Source organism: Chiloscyllium plagiosum, unplaced genomic scaffold (assembly GCF_037043375.1).
Source record: "Chiloscyllium plagiosum isolate Xiang-an unplaced genomic scaffold, Cpla_swu_hap1 HiC_scaffold_2, whole genome shotgun sequence".
Classification (NCBI taxonomy): domain Eukaryota; kingdom Metazoa; phylum Chordata; class Chondrichthyes; order Orectolobiformes; family Hemiscylliidae; genus Chiloscyllium; species Chiloscyllium plagiosum.
Genome location: NW_028270140.1, coordinates 48,628,715 through 48,649,022, shown reverse-complemented (window position 1 = coordinate 48,649,022; position 20,308 = coordinate 48,628,715). Strand labels below are relative to the sequence as shown.

Below are 20,308 nucleotides of genomic sequence, written 5' to 3'. Positions count from 1 at the left end.
GTGGATTTAATGCATTGGGGTTTAGCAACTCCCTTCATGTAAATATTAGTAGATATATCTCCAAATGGGCAGGGAACCCCTAAAGGTGTTACTGCTACTTGCCCACACTCTCAAGTATTGTGGAGGTGGGGGGCTTGGTCCCTCATTGCCTAGCAATGGGCCTCAAATAGCCCTCGACACTCTTGCTGTGTTCAAAACTGCAATGTGGAGGTGTCAGGTGCTTATGTCATTATACACAGTTTTACATGCACATTGCTATAACTTGCATCTACCTCTCAGAGTAAACAGTTGTGCCCCAGAAATTAATATTGCAATGGGTATTGCATAGACCAGGCTTATTTCCCTGGGATTTGACATCTTTCAAACACAGAATTCGTAAAGGGCTTGACAGGGAGATGCTCAGAGGGTGTGTCCCCTGATTTGGGAGCCAGAGACTTCTGCCTCAAAAGAAGAATTTGGCTCTTTAGATTTGTGATGATAAATGTCTTGAAAGATTTGTGGATCTTTGGAATATCTCATGAAAGGGATGTGGCTGCTCAGTGGTTATGTACATTCAAGATTTGATTGGTTGGTTGATGGTTTGGAGACACAATTAGGGGCTGCAGATGCAGGAGGAAGGTGAGCTAGAAATGAGGCAGGTGAGATTTAACAAAGATCCAACAATCAGTGTTGTGATGGATGTTGTATGGGGAAGATGAGAGGGTGAGGCACTAATCACAGTGGACCCATGTGTGATCCTTGCCGAGAGGAGTTGTCAACAAGATGTGATTTTTATTGGTTAGAGATGGTCACTTATCTTGTTTCTCCTTACCTTCCCTTTTACTGCACCTCTGGATCTTTGTAAGGACCACTTAAACAGCATCCCCTGCAAGCAGCTTGCAAATTTCATTCCGATTCCTTAATAGATTCTTCTCAGTTGGTTAGTGTGAACGAGCAGTTACAGAACAAAATATGCATTTGATATCATGAACTCACCAAACGGAATACTACAAAATGTGCACTTCGAGCTCGTTATCTGAGCTGCAGAATAAATTGGATGTAAAATGTCTATGGGCAATGTTTGAAATCCCAACTGTTTTACGCAACAAAGAATTGGCTTTCCTCTAGATTAGATTAGATTACTTAGTGTGGAAACAGGCCCTTCGGCCCAACAAGTCCACACCGACCCGCCGAAGCGTATACCACCCAGACCCATACTCCTACATTTACCCCTTCACCTAACACTACGGGCAATTTAGCATGGCCAATTCACTGCACATTTTTGGATTGTGGGAGGAAACCGGAGCACCCAGAGGAAACCCACGCAGACACAGGGAGAATGTGCAAACTCCACACAGTCGCCTGAGGCGGGAATTGAACCCGGGTCTCTGGCGCTGTGAAGCAGCAGTGCTAACCACTGTGCCGCCGTGCTGCCCACAACTTTACTACTACTTACTTTAGTGTTTCTGTCATGTGTGAATGAAGAAAAGGTTCATGTGGCCATTTCTTTGAAGTGTTGGAGTATCTGCCATAGTTGAATGTAGCTGAAAAATGTGTTGCTGGAAAAGCGCAGCAGGTCAGGCAGCATCAAAGGAGCAGGAGAATCGACGTTTCTGGCATAAGCCCTTCTTCAGGAATCAGCAACACCTTTTTCAGCTCTGGTCTCCAGCATCTGCAGTCCTCACTTTCTCATAGTGGAATGTAGGAAGGGAGATCAATCTGTGTACACTGCAAACTTCAGAATGATGCAGTAATGTTGCAAGTGCTTTTTGTAAGATTGTTGAACCTTGGCCTTTGTTCAATCAGGCCACAAACTCTGTCAAATGGCATTGTGCAACATTGATTTAGGAACAAAAACCAGATTGTTCCCCTGTGCTGAACAAGCAGCTGCTTAGCAATGTTTGTCTGCATCAGTTTTTTTTTGTTGAAGCATTTTTCATTGGATTTAGATTTTTCTGACTATATAGTCTGTGCTGTATCCGTATTAACTAACAAATGAAATTATTTAAACTCAATTATCCAATATCTATACGAAGGATGACTGCAGTCATTCTGTTCAGTAGTATTGGATAGTTTGTCAGACTAAAAAATCTTGAATGTAATTTATGTATTAGCTCCAAGAAATAGTTCAAAATGCATGCTGCTGAAATGAGAACTGTGCAAGAAAATATTGGGCACAAGTAGTTGTGGTGTTCTCAACTATAAACGTTAAAATCCACAAGCGAACAATAAGTGCTAATCACCATTACAACAGCAATTGGATTATTTAAACAAAGTGAGATATTCAGCCCCAATACACACAACAGGAGTGTTAGCAAGATTTTTGCTGACACTCCTGTTAACAATGTAGGAGATACTGGAGCCTTACAGCAAAAGAGGGAGGGAGAAATACAGCTGTGCTGAATGAGGAAATTCCAGGTCTTAATACCCAGTTACTTGAAGACATGGCTGCCAGCTTTGGTATGATAGGAAGTCTGGGATGCACAAGAAATCAAAACTGGAAGAATGCAGAGCTCTGCAGAATTTGAGCGTGTTGAGTTTGAGGCATTGCTGGACGTGAAATGGATGTAGAACTTTAAGCATGCTGATGGACAAATGGGATTTTGTAAGATGGAATGGGGCAGCAGAGATTTAGATGTGCTGGAAAAGTTAGTAGGAGAGAAGTTAATATTTCCATTTGTGTTCTAGGAGGATTCAAACAGTAAGGAGCAGTTCAGGGGAAAAGAGTGGCAGGTACTGATAGTGCTTGGTGTGGTCCAGCCTGATGTATGGTCAAATCAGTTGCTTACCATAAAACATTGAAGTTGTCATTCCTTGGATTTAAGCTGGGGATCATGACTGGGAGAATGGCTTGGTTGGGAGAGCAGGAGGATTGCACAAGAGAGGAGGGCATTAAAAATGAAGGTATGAGTGTGATTGAGCAAATCAATAACTGGAAAAATGTCTTGATTGGAGAGCCAAAGGCTTGAGAGATGGAATGTATTTGTAGGTTTGTTGTAGCCATAATCTGGGAGATCACTTTGCACCCAACAAATCATAGTACCACCCATCCCCTGCAACAGATGTGGATGAAAATATAGTGCAAGTGTATTCAGAGACAAGGATGTGGCCAGAAATTGACTTGTCTCCACTGTTCGCTTGTAATAAGCAAATGTTACAGAGCACAGCAAGGCTTTCGCATTCCTTGGCAGCTTTAGAGAACTTACAGCAGCTCTTTTTTTAAAATCAAAACCTAACTTTTGAAGTGCATTCCAGTTCTGTACCAAACTAATGCTTTGAGGATAGTATTGTTTTTAATGACATCTATGCAATAGAGTTCACAGAAATATAGAAAAGAGGTGCAGAAGTAGGACATTTGACCCTTTGAGCCTGCTCTGCCACTCCTCACGATCATGGCCAATTACCTGACTCCATACTTTATTCCTGCTTTCACCCCAAATCCTTTGATCCTTTTTAACCTGAAGAACTATATCTAACTCCTTCTTCTTAAAACCAAAGTGCAGCCCTTGATCTGACATTTTCCTGAAGTGGCTTGTGTTTTTGGGTACTTTAACAGAAGATATGTTGTTTTTACTTTCAGAGTTATAGCTTTTTAGTTAAATAGAGATTTGAACATTTCCTGTTTTCTGTCTCACTCCACTCTCAAGAATGGTGAAGTTAAGGGGTGGAATTTGACTTGCCTGTCTGGAGCTTTTAAAAGGGCAAGTGGGGGAATTTAACCTGGAAGGAGGTGAAAATTTAGTTTCCTGATGGTGGGTTCAAATTTTGTTATTGAGGTCGCACTTTTCATGTGGGTTGGCTTTCTTGACCAGGTGCAGGGGAAACCTTTTGAACTCATTAGCATGTTATGCATACTCTGATATCCCAACCGTTGTACTCTTGTTCATACATGCAATCTTGTAAAGCAAAAACAGAAAACATGTCTTCACCATCTGGGCTATGCTGGGTAGAAATTTCACTCAAACCCTTCAACGAGTATTTTCTCAAACATAAATTAACACTACTCCAATGCTGTGGCTGCCATAGTATGATTGTAGAGCATCTTTCTGGCTGATCATTGGTGTCATTAGTGTTAGAACATAGAACCAGTACAGCACAGAACAGGCCCTTCAGCCCACGATGTTGTGCTGACCACTGATCCTCATGTATGCACCCTCAAATTTGTGACCATATGCATGTCCAGTAGTCTCTTAAATGTCCCCAGTGACCTTGCTTCCGTAACCGCTGCTGGCAATGCACTCCATGCTCTCTCAACTCTGGGTAAAGAACCCACCTCTGACATCCCCCTCTATACTTTCCTCCAACCAACTTAAAACTATGACCCCTCGTGTTAGTCACTTCTGCCCTGGGAAATAGTTGATAGCCAGAGACTATCTATGCCTCTCATTATCTTTGTATACCTTGATTAGGTCCCCTCTCCTCCTCCTTTTCTCCAATGAGAAAAGTCTGAGCTCAGTCAACCTCTCTTCATAAGATAAACCCTCCAGTCCAGGCAGCATCCTGGTAAACCTCCTCTGAACCCTCTCCAAAGCATCCACATCTTTCCTATAATAGGGTGACTGGAACTGGACAGAGTATTCCAAGTGCGGTCTAACTAAAGTTTTATAGAGCCGCAACAAGATCTCACGACTCTTAAACTCAGTCCCCCTGTTAATGAAAGCCAAAACACCATATGCTTTCTTAACAACCCTGTCCACTTGGGTGGCCATTTTAAGGGATCTACATAACTGCACACAAAGATCCCTCTGTTCCTCCACACTGCCAAGAATCCTATCCTTAATCCTGTACTCAGCTTTCAAATTCGACCTTTCAAAATGCATCACCTCGCATTTATCCAGGTTGAACTCCATCTGCCACCTCTCAGCCTATCTCTGCATCCTGGCAATGTCCTGCTGCAGACTACAACAGCCCACGATACTGTCAACGACACCTCCAACCTTTGTCATCTGCAAACTTGCTGACCCATCCTTCAATCCCCTCATCCAAGTCATTAATAAAAATTACAAACAGTAGAGGCCCAAGGATAGAGCCCTGTGGAACACCACTCACCACAGACTTCCAGGCAAAGTATTTTCCTTCTACTTCCACTCGCTGTCTTCTGTTGGCCAGCCAATTCTCTATCCAGACAGCTAAGTTCCCCTGTATTCCATTCCTCCTGACCTTCTGAATGAGCCTACCATGGGGAACCTCATCAAATGCCTTGCTAAAGTCCATATACACCACATCCACAGCTCGACCCTCATCAACTTTTCTAGTCACATCCTCAAAGAACTTAAAGATTTGTGAGGCATGACCTGCCCCTCACAAAGCCATGTTGACTGCATTTAATCAAGCCATGCTCTTCCAGATGGTCATAAATCCTATCCCTCAGAATCCTTTCTAACACCTTGCAGACGACAGACGTGAGACTGACTGGTCTGTAATTGCTGGGGATTTCCCTATTTCCTTGAAGAGAGGAATTACATTTGCCTCTCTCCAGTCCTCAGGTACGACTCCGGTGGAGAGCGAGGATGCTAAGATCTTCGCAAGTGGTGAAGCAATCACATTTCTCGTTTCCCAAAGCAACAGAGGACAAATCTTGTCCGGGCCTGGCGACTTGTCAATTTTAATGTTTGGCACGATTCACCCCACAATTGGCACTCAGCACCAAAAACATGGATGACTGAACACCCAATTTCTCACGCATTAAATATTTTGTGGATTAGTAGTGTTTAAAGAGAGCTGGATAGAACTAGACAGCTTTGGAGTGGTGTTGCAATCTGCTTTGATGGATGTTTGCTAACTTTTCTGCATTGGGTTGCCCCCTGTAGTGACCTTTGGCAACAATGGATAGCTTCTGTCCACATGTTCATTTCAGGAACAAGGTATTGGGATATAGTATTAGCTGTGGGTGCAATCCGGGCACAGTCTGTCTGCAAAATTGCACATTACGAGAAATTTGTTTCCCTCGTATTTCTGATCAAATGCATTTGCCAACAGCCAAATGCAAATTCTGCCAAGATCCAGCTCAGTTGGGCTGTGATTTAAATTAATTTATGCTTGAAAAAGTACTCCTTGATGGGTTTGAATTAAATTTCAGGTGAAAATGGGTCAGACAAAATGCAAGATTGAATCATTTCACTAGTGTATAGGAGCATGACAGACTAGTCCCTTGAGCCTTGATGTGTACTTACTTTTACATTCCTTAGTAACGTGGGTTAACAAAAATCTATAGGTCGAGCATTGAGCATCACTTACAGAAGAGTTGCACACCACTACCGCTGCCAGTCCCACCATCACCTTTTGCCTGTCCCTTCAGGGGAGGCCATTTTTGCTACCTGATCTGGTTTGTACATGATTCCAGAGACACCAATGTGGTTGACTCTTAATTACCCTCTGCAATGGTAGGTTTAAAAACTTAACTTGAGGCCGGAGGAGAGACATGAGCGGATGGGTAAGAGGATGGAAGTAGTGACCAGAAAACTCTGGAAGCCAAATTCTGAATTCATCCAAGCTGCAGTGGGGTAGCTCATAACTGGTCTTAGTAGTAACTGTGTTCAATGTATATCTTAAATTTACCTAACTTAGCCAATGTTTTTACTTTTGAAAATCAAATGTGATTTGAATTGAATTTTTCATTTTAATGGTGGGGGTGGGGAATGGAGGGAGTCTGAAGGATGATTGTTTTGCAAAATATATTATGAATGCACACTCGAGCAAAGCTTAACAGCCTTTTTGATTTTTCCTTCTTTATCACATTGTGGTAAATTAACTTGTTTGTAACCTTTAAGTGAGATTAGTAGGTGCGACTTTTTGTTTTCTTTCCCTCCCTTAGGTGAAAATGAAATCCTTGCCAGTCTACACAAGATTGCAAGCAAGAATAAAATCTGGAGGTCTTACATTGGAATGGGTTATTACAACTGCTCAGTACCACAAGCAATTCTCCGCAACTTGCTGGAAAATTCAGGATGGTAATGCAAAAGATTTCTAATTTCAAACATACTACTCCCAAATAGTCCAATTTCAGGAGTGACTGGTTCCTAACTGGTTGGATATATAAAAGCATGTAACTGAGTGCCCTGAGAGAGGCTGAGACTGGAGGATCACCAGTTTGAAGCCTTTGTGTCTGGCAAGCTAATTGATTTTAGCTGTGTAGTAATTGGAATCTGCAACTCTAGGCTAGAGCTGTAACAGTTCCTGCTCCAGATTTTGTGAGCAAGAAACCCTGTTACTGTTGTATTTATATCTCTGACTCATCTCTCAAGTATTGAGGCTTAGTCAGGACTTCAGTGAAATAGCTATTTGTGACATCCACTATTGCACTATTCCAAAAGAAGATCAGAACTGAAGGCACCTATGCAGACAGTAGAACTTTTAAGAGCTCTCTGCCATTGGATCTGAAACAGTGGCACATCGGTATGATGGCATGAAACTGGTGTGGTTACCAAATGGTGCAAAACAGCAGGTCACTTCAATGACATTTCTGCCAGTGGTATTGGTGGGGAAAAACCGACTCTGCTGTTCTCCTTTCAGATCAATGAGAAATCCAAATATGGTTTGTTATGCATTATCAAAAGGATACCCACTGTATTTCTCACTTTGAAGTTCAGCAATAGCATGAATGCCTCCTATGTTTGAGCTTGTCTGAGAGATTAGGGTTAATGCCAAGAATCTGAGAAAGAAAATATGTACTGTTGTGGGTGGGCATTGCTCATCATCACCATGTATTGCATAAGTCCTTTACAGCCGGCTGTCAAAATGCCTTCTGGAATTACTTAGTACTGTAATTTTATTGTCATTGGTACACTTATGTCAGAAAGCAAGCTGCTACAATTGCTGTGTGTATTACCATTCCAGTATTGGCGAAGATTTTTTAAAGTTAATCTATTCACCTCAAACTTGGTTTATTCAGTGAATGTTTAAAACAATCACTTGGCTCATCAGTATCAGTTCTGATCTTCCTTGCCAACTGTTTATGCAGAAACTGTTAGCAATGTACTTTGATTACTGTGTCATGCTTTACATTGTTCACTTTATTAATCTGTCACTTGACTTTGCATTGCCTTAGCTTGGTTCCAGTTGTGTTCTTGTTAATCCAATGGTCTTCCTCCAACTTTCACCCAGTCGCATTGAATGCATGCTCTTTGAATGACACTGCATTTAATATGTGCCATTTTGACATATTGAATTTATCTGAAGCTGTTCGCAACAGAATTAATGTTACAATTGCATAGTTTTGTACATGATCATATCCTTACAACTCATTAATACTGATTTCCCTTCTGTGATGGGAAACAGTTTTCATTGCAATAACCCAATCCAATGTGAGTTTTTTTTACCCCAGGACCGTGAACAGTGAATTTGCAGTTTTAATTTCAGAATCTGTTTTGCTTTTTGGTATAATTTTGTTTTGATGGACGTTTTGTATTCATGGGGTGTGGCCATCGCTAGCTAGGTCAGCATTTATTACCCATCCCAAATAGCCCTTGAGAAGGTGGTGGTGAGTTGCCTTCTTGAACCACTGTTGTCCTCAGTTCTATTAGGGAGTTTCAGGATTTTGTCCCAGCAACTGAGACAGTGATGAGATATTTCCCAATCAGGATATGTGTGGCTTGGAGGGGAACTTGCTGATGGTGATATGGCTAAAAGTGTGGCGCTGGAAAAGCACAGCATGTCAAGCAGCATCTGAGGAGCAGGAGAGTCGATGGTTCAGGCATAAGACCGTCATCACCTTCCTGATGAAGGGCTTACGCCCGAAACATTGCCTCTCCTGCTCCTCAGCTGCTGCCTGACCTGCTGTGTTTTTCCAGCTCCATACTTTGACTCTGACTCTCCAACTTCTGCAGTCCTCCCTTTCTCCTGCTGGTGATATGCCCATGTATCTGCTGCCCTTTTTATTCAAGGTGGTAGAGGTCATAGGTTTGTCAGAAGCAGATTAAAGAAAATGGGGAGGCGAATAAAAATTACAATGATTTTTGTAATTGGTGAATAATGAATGTGGAAAGGAGATTGTGTTGAAACTTTACTGTAAGTTCAAGAGGGTTTTAGTTTCTTGTTGTTGAACAGGTCTTCAAATCACGTTCTATTTTTCAGCCACTAATCATGGGACAAATATAGAACAAAGCAAGCATTAACTTGAGATTGGCACATTCAAATAACTGGTATGAAAAAGCCTTTGATATGCTGCATTAGTCAGACTTTCTTCCTATTTGTAGACAAACTCAAATTGAATCCTGTGACTTGTATTGGACCCAAAACATCTCTAGCATTTTTCATTATAACCTAATCTTAATATTTGCAATTGGTAAAGTTTATTATCCCAATGATTAAATTATCTTTCTCAGCTGCTTTGGCTGTGTGAACAGTGCTGTTATTGTCTGACTAACTGCTAACACTGAGTATCAGGAACATCTGATGATCTTTTGAAACCTTGCAGCATGGCCAGATTAACATACAGTCGAAATGTAATATCTGTTCAGGTAAATAGGTGGTGCTAATTTGGGTGAAAAGAATTCTCAAGGATAGGGCACTATAAATGTCAAAGCTCATTTTGATTCCTTCAACTATTGTGTGCAAACTCGCTTGCTTGTTCACTCACTCACACACACATGTACTTCTCAGAGCTGAGTAGGTAAAGATAGAGAAACCATCTATAGTTATGCTCTGCTTTCTCGGGTCCATGCCATTAAGTATTTCATGTGTTTTGGTATGCACTAGTGAAATCTGGATAAGGAAAGCACTGTCTCATTTCCACTTATTAGGTGGAATTTTCCCTGAGTTAAAGAAAGGGAGCATGGAAATCAATGGAGTATAGCCCAAACCCTACAAAACCCTGGCCACATTTGTAACACTACTGGTTTCTTGGCAAAGTTACAAATGGTATCTAAGTGCCTTTGACAAAATTCCCTCCTCAATCCGTCTTCAGACTTTGATTCAGCTGATCACATCATTCTCATCCAACACTTCACTATTGCTATCTAGCTGGTTGGGACTGCTGTTGTCTATTTCCAGTCTCAACCAACTAATCATAGTCAGAGACTCGCTCTTAATTGCATTTCTTCCTGCTAATGCCCAATTCCTCTAGTATTTTCTCAGAATTAATCCTAGGCTTCCCTCCACCATCTCTCTCTCCTCCAATTCCACAATCATCCAAGGTACTGCACCTCACTAATTCTATCCACTTGAGCATTTTTGATTTTAATCACTCCTACCATTGTTAGCTCGGTTTTCACATGCCCACGTCATAAGCTCTGGAACATCCTTCCTACATATCTCCACTTCATTAAAACACATTAAGGCACATTGAAATATATCTTTTTGACCATCTTTTGGCCAGCTGATTGAGGTACATTGTCAATTTTTGTTTTCTAATGCTGTTATGAAGTGTCTTAAGTTTTTTTTTGATTGCGTTAAAGTGCTATTCAGTTATTACTTTCTGTTGCATCACTAACACAAACCAATTGCAGGGATCCTCAGCAGATTATATAGAACCTGTGCTCTGCTTCCATTGATGTACATGCTGCTTCTTGAACTGAATGGCAAAACTAACATTTGTATATTGTGGTTATAATGGCAGCTCAGTTTCTTTGTAAAATTGACCACCTCAGGTGTTTGAACTCGTAAAGTGGAGAAACCCAGGAATTTCCTTCTGTGATTTCATGGACTGGATTTTATCAAACAGATGGGGTGGGAAGGAGCGGGGTGGGGGGGGGGGGGGAGCCAGATTCTAAGTTCTGCATCATGTTGGATTTCTCTGAATCCAGAATAAGGTTGGGTTCATAAGCCTGCAAGTGCCAATCCCAATGGCTTCTCTGCAAAGGTGGTGATTTCAGACCTATTACAGGAACTGACTCTGGCCTTATTTGTTCATTCCAGCTTGGAATTGTTTGAATTAAGGGAGAAGCCTGTTCTGCAGTTGGGAACATTTTTGACTTGTAGGTTGAAAAGTATACGAATAGAAAATGAGAGAAGCTCAGCTGGTCTGGCAGCATCAGTGGAGAAAGGATCAGAGTTAATGTTTTGAATCTAATTTTGGCTCTGTTGTTGTTGTTGTGGTTCTGTTGGCTGAGCTGGGAATTTGTGTTGCAGACATTTCGTCCCCTGTCTAGGTGACATCCTCAGTGCTTGGGAGCCTCATGTGAAGCGCTTCTGTGATGTTTCCTCCGGCATTTATAGTCGTTTGTCTCTGCCGTTTCCGGTTGTCAGTTCCAGCTGTCTGCTGCAATGGCTGGTATATTGGGTCCAGGTTGATGTGCTTATTGATAGAATCTGTGGATGAGTGCCATGCTTCCAGGAATTCCTTGGCTGTTCTGTTTGGCTTGTCCTATAATCCCTGTACACCTCCATCCCCCATCACGAAGGACTCAAAGCCCTCCGCTTCTTTCTTTCCCGCCGTACCGACCAGTACCCTTCCACTGACACCCTCCTTCGACTGACTGAACTGGTCCTCACCCTGAACAACTTCTCTTTCCAATCCTCCCACTTCCTCCAAACGAAAGGAGTAGCCATGGGCACCCGCATGGGCCCCAGCTATGCCTGCCTCTTCGTAGGATATGTGGTCCCTGTACACCTCCATCCCCCATCACGAAGGACTCAAAGCCCTCCGCTTCTTTCTTTCCCGCCTTACTGACCAGTACCCTTCCACTGACACCCTCCTTCGACTGACTGAACTGGTCCTCACCCTGAACAACTTCTCTTTCCAATCCTCCCACTTCCGCCAAACGAAAGGAGTAGCCATGGGCACCCGCATGGGCCCCAGCTATGCCTGCCTCTTTGTAGGATATGTGGAACAATCCATCTTCTGCAACTACACTGGCCCCACCCCCCACCTTTTCCTCCGCTACATCGATGACTGTATCGGCGCCGCCTCGTGCTCCCACGAGGAGGTTGAACAGTTCATCCACTTCACCAACACCTTCCACCCTGACCTCAAATTCACCTGGACAGTCTCAGATTCCTCCCTCCCCTTCCTCGACCTTTCTATTTCTATCTCAGGCGACAGAATCAACACTGACATCTACTACAAACCAACTGACTCCCACAGCTACCTGGACTACACCTCCTCCCATCCTGCCCCCTGTAAAAACGCCATCCCATTCTCCCAATTCCTTCGACTCCGCCGCATCTGCTCCCAGGAGGACCAGTTCCAAAAACGCACAACCCAGATGGCCTCCTTCTTCAAGGACCGCAATTTCCCCCCCGACGTGGTCGACGATGCCCTCCACCGCATCTCTTCCACTTCCCGCTCCTCCGCCCTTGAACCCCGCCCCTCCAACCGCCACCAGGACAGAACCCCACTGGTCCTCACCTACCACCCCACCAATCTCCATGTACAGCGCATCATCCGCCGTCATTTCTGCCACCTCCAAACGGACCCCACCACCAAGGATACATTTCCCTCCCCTCCCCTATCAGCATTCCGTAAAGACCACTCCCTCCGTGACTCCCTCGTCAGATCCACACCCCCCACCAACCCAACTCCACTCCCGGCACCTTCCCCTGCAACCGCAGGAGGTGCAAGACTTGCGCCCACACCTCCCCCCTCACCTCCCTCCAAGGCCCCAAAGGAAACTTCCATATCCGCCACAGATTCACCTCCACCTCCACACATATCATCTATTGCATCCTCTGCACCCGATGTGGCCTCCTCTATATTGGGGAGACAGGCCGACTACTTGCGGAGCGTTTCAGAGAACACCTCTGGGACACCCGGACCAACCAACCCAACCACCCTGTAGCTCAACATTTCAATTCCCCCTCCCACTCCACCAAGGATATGCAGGTCTTTGGACTCCTCCATCGTCAGACCACAACAAAACGACAGTTGGAGGAAGAACGCCTCATCTTCCGCCTAGGAACCCTCCAACCACAAGGGATGAACTCGGATTTCACCAGTTTCCTCATTTCCCCTCCCCCCACCCTGTCTCAGTCAAATCTATCAAATTCAGCACCGCCTTCCTAACCTGCAATCATCTTCCCGACCTCTCCGCCCCCACCCCAGTCTGACCTATCACCCTCACCTTGACCTCTTTCCACCTATCACATTTCCGACGCCCCTCCCCCAAGTCCCTCCTCCCTACCTGCTGGACAAACTTTCCTCATTCCTGAAGAAGGGCTTATGCCCGAAACGTCGATTCTCCTGTTCCCTGGATGCTGCCTGACCTGCTGCGCTTTTCCAGCAACACATTTCCAGCTCTTGTCCTATAATAGTAGTGTTGTCCCAGTCGAATTCATGTTGCTTGTCATCTGCGTGTGTGGCTACTAAGGATAGCTGGTCGTGTCGTTTCATAGCTAGTTGGTGTTCATGGATACGGACCGTTAGCTGTCTTTCTGTTTGTCGTAAGTAGTGTTTTGTGCAGTCCTTGCATGGGATTTTGTACACTACGTTGGTTTTGCTCATGCTGGGTATCGGGTCCTTTGTCCTGGTGAGTTTGACTCTTTTGAAGAAGAATCATATCCGACTCAAAATATTAACCTTGTTTCTGTCTCCACAGATGCAGCTAGACCTGCTGCGTTTCTCCAGCATGCTGTTTCTATTTCAGATTTTCAGCATGTGCAGTATTTTGCTTTTATGTAAGTTTAAAACATGTTGCTAACCTCACATTATGCATCATGTTATGATGAGTAAGTTTTTAATGTGGTAATTGATCAGGTTTATTTAGAATAGTTAAGTTACCATGTAGTTTAATGGCATTGTGAAGGTGGAAGAGCATTCGGATGGATTAGATTAAGTTATCCAGTGGATAAGTTGCTCTTCTACGGTGAACACTATTGAGCTTTAGCTTTCTGTGTCTGTTGTACACCACACTTTGATCTCTTCACTGGCATATGACCCTCTGTTCAGCCTTTGAAGCAGTACCACACATGGTCATCTGGTCCACTGCTTCAAAGGTCTTAATGTATTTAGCTCTGAATGTTTCACTGACGTTGTTGTTTAGTGCAATCATGAATGCTTTGATGAACTCCAAAGCTGGCTGATGGTATCAGCTCAGCACTGGTGTTTAAATTGCTGTCAAAGCTGCTATGAACTTTGTTCAGATGGACAGTTTTATGAGCATTTCAAAGATGTCTCCATGATACAGTGGGGTTCATGAGTTCTGCCCATAGTGCATACTGGTGAGTGAGAACAGGGAGATATGGGGAGAACCCAATATGGAAGTATTGGGCATGGAGGAAGGATGAGAGACTTAAGGGGTGGTTATGGTGGTGGTGAGTGAGTATTGAGGGCTAGAATAATTAAACATATTCCTGTTTTGCTGCCTGAGGATGGTTGAACAAGATTGATTGGGTGCTTAGCCTACTAAATGCCTTCACAGTTTGTAGAGACCAGAGATCCCTTAGTGTGACCAGAATGAACATGACATCCTTAATATGAGATAAATGCCCACTGGCTTGTTTCAAGATCAGCAGCAAATATCATCTCTTCGCAGTTGAACTTCAAATACAATTAACTACCAAGTGTATCTGCAGTAACCTTAGCAATGTTATTTTTCACATTGTTGTATTTTGTTGACCTGCTTTGTTAAAAGAAATTTGTTTAACAATATCAAAAATCGTAGGCAATCAGATAATGAATAGTACTAAAGTCGAGGTCTTGAATTTGGTTTTGCATATATATTTAGCTTGTTTTGCTTTTAAAATATGGATAACACCTTGCTCATGCAGATTGAAGTGGGGAGGAGAAATGGCATAAGTTTATCACTGAACAGTTTGATGGAGAGTATAGCTAGTACTAAAATGCTTTGAGATGATATCTGTATTTTGGCACCATGGGTACCATCTCTCTGATCTAGAAAATCCAGGCTTAAGCACAATGGATGATCAAGGAAGGTATGATGGTATTGCAATTAACTCAACCTATCAATCTGCCAAATACCGGTCAGTGCTTGGTGGTAAGAGCAGGAGAGATTCCTCGTCAGCCACATGATGGAAATGACATTGGAGCTTATACCATCACTATCCACAGCTCCAGGATGTATATACACAAGGTCAATGTTGCCATAGCAGTTCTTTTTCCTTTGAGGGTCAGCTGGTTTAGTTGGCTGGACAGTTAGTGTGGATCAGACTAGTGTCTCCTAAATCAGGTAAGATACCAATAATTCCTCTTTGGATTTAGCTACTGACATGCATTATGTGAGGTATTATAAGTGTCTCATGTCATCATTTGGTGTAAAACATGAGGTGGTGATTGTGACCTGTCACTGAATTTTTTGGTCTTGTGGATTGCCAACAATGTGCTCTGCACTGCCTGTGCTCCAGCTGGAGCCAAAGTGTCAGATTCAGTATGCCACAAATACTGAACATAATGGTTGGGAAAAGGGTTGTACTCCCATTCTTGTCAAAAGGAGTGAAATAGGGGTTACATCCTTTTGCACTGGCAATGACTTTCACCCAGGGAGCTTAGAATGTTTGTTTTTGGTTTTATAACCTTTAATTTGCTACCTTTAAAGTTCAATGAGGGTATGTTCTTCTGACTGACTGCGAACGCCATAAAGTGCGGTGTATGTTTTTGTGTAGGCTAATGGATTAATGGGTAAGGTCAGAGCGTGCAGAGTGAAGGGACATGAAACAAAATGGATAGTTAGCTGAAAATAAAGCACAGACCATGGAAAATTGGGTCCTTCGAGGAGCATTGCTGGGACTAGTGTTCACAATTTATATTTATTCGACTGAGGCATCAAAGGGCTTTGGAATTAAAACAATTTCTAAATTTGTAGACAACACAAATTGGAAGGTGTATTTAACACTGAAAAGGTATAAATTCAGAATGTTAATAGACTTGTAGAACTTGTTGTTCAAGGCCAATTTACCAAATAGACTCATGCAAAAGTCAAATTTTAACTTTTAAGATTAAATTTATAGGGTCGACTGTTACATGGATGCTACTTTTGAGGGTCTGAAATTCATGCTACAGTCCAAAAATATCATCTCAATAGCTGAAGCCCAATTGATCTCTAAACAAACAAAAAAATAACACAACGGACTGTGGTAATTACAAGTGCTACAGGGAACTGAGCTGCATACAAAGGGAGGTTACCACCTGATTCTGACCTGAGGCATCTGAAACTTTCACACCATTTTCCCCCCTTTTTCTCTCATCTACTGTTACATTTAGTTTGAAAAACTAAAATATTAAGCTTTTACTTCTGATAGTTATCAAACATTTGACTCTAATACAGTCTCACCAATCATTGTAACAGCAACAGCTGCATGGTAATTATAGTGAAGAAAATGCATATCAGCCTCACTTGTATAGGAAATGATGGTGTGATAAATTTCATATCACATTAATTATGGTGCTCGTTCAATAATTAACTTAAATCTGTAGCCTAATGTTGGTCTGAATTGTACATCAAACACAATAGCACAAAAAAAATTTGCTTTCCTCTTCGTGACATTCATGTACAGGATAATTACCTTGACTCTCAAATGTTGATCTGTTATGCGAAGAACTAGGTCAAATTTTACATGAGCTATATGGAAAATTCCAGATTTTTTTGGCCAAAAATAAGGGGTCAACTTTTACAAGGTCGACTTTTCCTCTAGTATATATGGTATACAACTCTGCTAAGTGTGGATGATTACATTTAGGTAAGAAAATTTAAGATCATATTTCAAATGGAAATTTAAGACTTAAATGTGGTCAGAAGTAAGGAGACCAGTACCTAAAATTCATACCCTCGTGATTGAAACCTAGCCTGACTTTTTCTCCAATGTAGGGCATGAAATGTAGATGTTGCTCTAAAAAAACTCAGTGATTCTTTCCTGCCAGGTTAAACAGGCAGCTTTGTGTCCAGAAAATGTGGAGAGCTGGCGAGGTGGGGTGGATCTAAAAGTGCTGCTTTGAATTGAGTTTTGTGTGCACATGTCTGGCAGATGGTGCATTGTGGAATCAACAGGAGACTGAATCCTTCCATTTCATAAATATAGCCAATGATGGCTGTGGTTAGCACTGCTGCCTCACAGCACCAGGGGCCCAGGTTCGATTCCAGCCTCAGGTGACTGCAAACTCTGCTGACATTCTCCCCTTGTCAACAAGGGTTTGCTCCGGGTGCTTTGGTATCCTCCCACAGTCCAAAGATGTGCAGGTTAGATGAATTGGCCATGCTAAATTGCCCATAGTGTCCAAGGATGTGTAGGTTAGGTGCATTAGTCAGGGGTAAATATAGAGTAATAGGTGTAGGGGAATGAGTCTGGGTGGCATATTGTTCAGAGGGTCGTTGTGGACTTGCTGGGCCAAATGGCCTGTCCCCACACTGTGGGGATTCTAATTCTGACTGAATATCAAAGATGCCATATTTTCATTTGGAAAGCTGCAGTTTTGGTAAGATATTCTTCACAAATCACTTCAGGTTGTGATCATAGACAATGTGGATATAACCAAAGCCAATTTAGCTTGCACCAATTTATGTCTGAGGAGGTAAAAATGAAGAAGATATGCTAATTATATATAGAACCTTCATTAAATCATACTGGACAATGTGCAATTCTGTCATCAGATCGCATAGAGGACATAGATGTATGGAGGTATGCAATTCAGATTTACACGCATGTATCTGAACACCAAGGTTATACCATTAGGTTTATCAAATATGACTAGTTTCTCTATTCTTTTGAAATCCGAAGGTTGAGGTGACTTAATGGAGATCTTTAAAATGGTAAGGATTTTAAGAGTTGGTGTAGAGAGACTGATTCTTCATTGTGGAAGGGGATAGCTAGAATCCATATAAGACCATTACCAAAACAAAGTTCAAGTAGGGCAATGGTGGTTGGGAAATGTTTCACCCAGAAAATAGAGTGAATTGTTAGCAGATTCCAAACCACTTTGAGAAACAGAAGGCATTTCTGTCTTTTTCTTTTGTGAAAAGAGTTTGTACTGGCTAAATTTTGCCATCCCATACCCAGTGTTTACAGATGCTTCCTGCTTATGAGCTCAGACAAATAGCAGCTATCTCCTGTTTCTTCTTAGCCTGAAATAAATTAACAAACTTGACAATGTGGTTAACCAGTTCTGCCTGACTCCCTTCCTCCTTCCTTCAGATTCAAACTTTTGATAACCATTTTTTCCAAAAACGAATCAAAGTTTTTTTTTTGTGTATCGCAAGTTACAAAACAACCAACAATTATGTGTTCCCTTGCTCTCCATGCTTTAAAAGAAATCTTTTTCCAAATGCCAGTTGAATATATAATTGGCTTAATGGGATGTGACAGAGTGGGTGGTGGAGCATTGCTTTTCGGACTGGAGGCCTGTCACAGATTGATTCTGGGTCCTCTTTTGTTTGTCATCTATATTCTTCTCCAAGTCTTTTTATATAAAAGGCCTGGTTAGTAAGTTTGCAGACGATATCAAAATTAGTGGTATTAGTAGATAATGAAGAAGGCTTTCTAAGATTACAAAGAGATCTTCATCAAATGGGTCAATAGTCTGAGAAATGGCAAGTAAAGTTCAATCTGGATAAAATGCAAGGTATTGAATTTTTGAACAACAAAGGGTAGGGCTTGTACAATTAATAGTAGAGCCTTGGATAGTTTTGTAGAACAGAGGGACTTAGGGTTCAGGTTCATAATTCTTTGAAGTTTGTGTCACATGGGCAGGGTGGTTAAAAAGGCATTTGGCATGCTTACCTTCATTACTCAATCCTTTTGAGTATAGGAATTGGGAAGTCATGCTGAGGTTGTACAGGACATCAGTGAGGCCTCTTCTGGAATACTGTGTCCAGTTCTAGTTGCCTAGTTATAGGAAGAAGTTCAGAAGAAACTTAGCAGGATATTGCTGGATATGGAAGGTTTGAATTATAAAGAAAGGCTGGGACATTTTTCACTGAAGCATTTGAGATTGAGAGGCAACCTTAGTTTATAAAATGAGATAGAGTTAATGATAGTTATCTTTTCACTAGAATGAAGGTTTTCAAGACTAGTGGCACACTTGAGGTGATTAGAGAGAGATATTTTAAAAATATATGAGGGTCAAATTTTTTTGACAGAGGCTGGTTCGTGTATGGAATGAACTTCCTAAGGAAGTGGTGGATGCGAGTACAATTACAATGTTTAAAAGACATTTGGAAAGATACATGAATAGGAAAGATTTGGAGGTATATGGGCCAAGAGCAGGCAAGTGTGATTAGTTTAGTTTTGGATCATGTTCAGTATGGACTAGTTAGGCTGAAGGATTGTTTTCATGCTATATGACTCTGGAAATAATTGCAAAATAATTGAGAACAATTGTCCATATTCTTAGAGAGCAATATTCTATATTCTCATGTCATTTTTCCATCTTTTCAGCATAAGACATCGCCGTTTGAGGACGTCTAATTTCTTTCGGCAAGCCTTTCTTCGTAAAACGGGTTAACAATTGAATGACTTTTGTCAACCTATCTTATTTTGGAGATCTCTTGCAACATTTCTTTAAACAAGCAAGGTCAATTCTCAACCTTTTCTCTGACAGTCAAAGAACAGTTATCCATAACATTCGATGGGCCAATTTTTCTCTGATTTGTTTCTTATATTCTGAAGGAAGTCTTTAAACTAGATACACCCCATATCTGTTGCTTCCATCACTGCCAATGCTTCAGTAGCCAAGTTGCTTTTAACTGGTTTCCTAGGCGAATGGGACAACACTTGATGTTCTTTTCCATCAAGAAGTGAAAACCCCTGCTGTACTGGAATGTCCATCTCGAAGATTGGTATGTGAACCATCATTAAAAATGACTAAATTTATATTTTCTGAATATCTAACACTTAAACTTAAGAACCCATTTCTTTATATTTAACTTTTTCTTTAATGTTAAATTTGCTGTCCAGAAACCCCTCAACTGTAGCATGTTTTATCATTATACTCTGTAGGTCATAAGTTGTCCAGCTTGTATGCAGAAACAATTCAACTGACCAAAAATATCTTAACTAATTAGTTTCTATCTTGGATGCAAGATCCTCTTTCTGTGGGGACCTGATGCTCTTTACTGGAATGTAATTGATAAGTAGAATTGTTGATCCAAGCTCACTTTGACATATTCTGCTTGATGTCTAAATCTATATATTTTATGACCCCAAATGTCAATCTTAAACACCTATTTAATCTATTATCAATTACTTGAATGCTGCAGAATGTCTCCACAAAAGAAAATTAACATATATATCATAAAAATGCCTACTAGATTTTCCTTGTGACATCAGTAAAACATCACGATCCTCTGAATTCAGTGTAAGGATGCCATAACCAGCAGATTTTCAATTCCCTCTTCATAGCCTCTCAAACTAGCTATGATTACTACTTTTTTGCCTCGAGGCTCCATGTGGACCACTGGGCCATATTTTTAGCTGCTTTTTCCGTTGAGATCGAAATTGAGCTTGA

At 41.8% G+C, this 20,308-nt stretch overlaps 1 protein-coding gene across 2 annotated transcripts in view; it reads left to right on the top strand.

Moving 5' to 3' along the window:
- Positions 1–20,308, top strand: part of gldc (glycine dehydrogenase (decarboxylating)) — a 175,215-nt gene that overhangs the window by 11,961 nt on the left and 142,946 nt on the right. The window contains exon 3 of one of the 2 annotated variants that reach the window (XM_043715133.2): positions 6,794–6,929. The exons of the other annotated variant lie outside the window; for it this stretch is intronic. Within the exon in view, the coding sequence (XP_043571068.1) occupies positions 6,794–6,929 (136 nt within the window). The remainder of the gene's footprint in view (positions 1–6,793; positions 6,930–20,308) is intronic. 2 annotated transcript variants of the gene reach the window in all.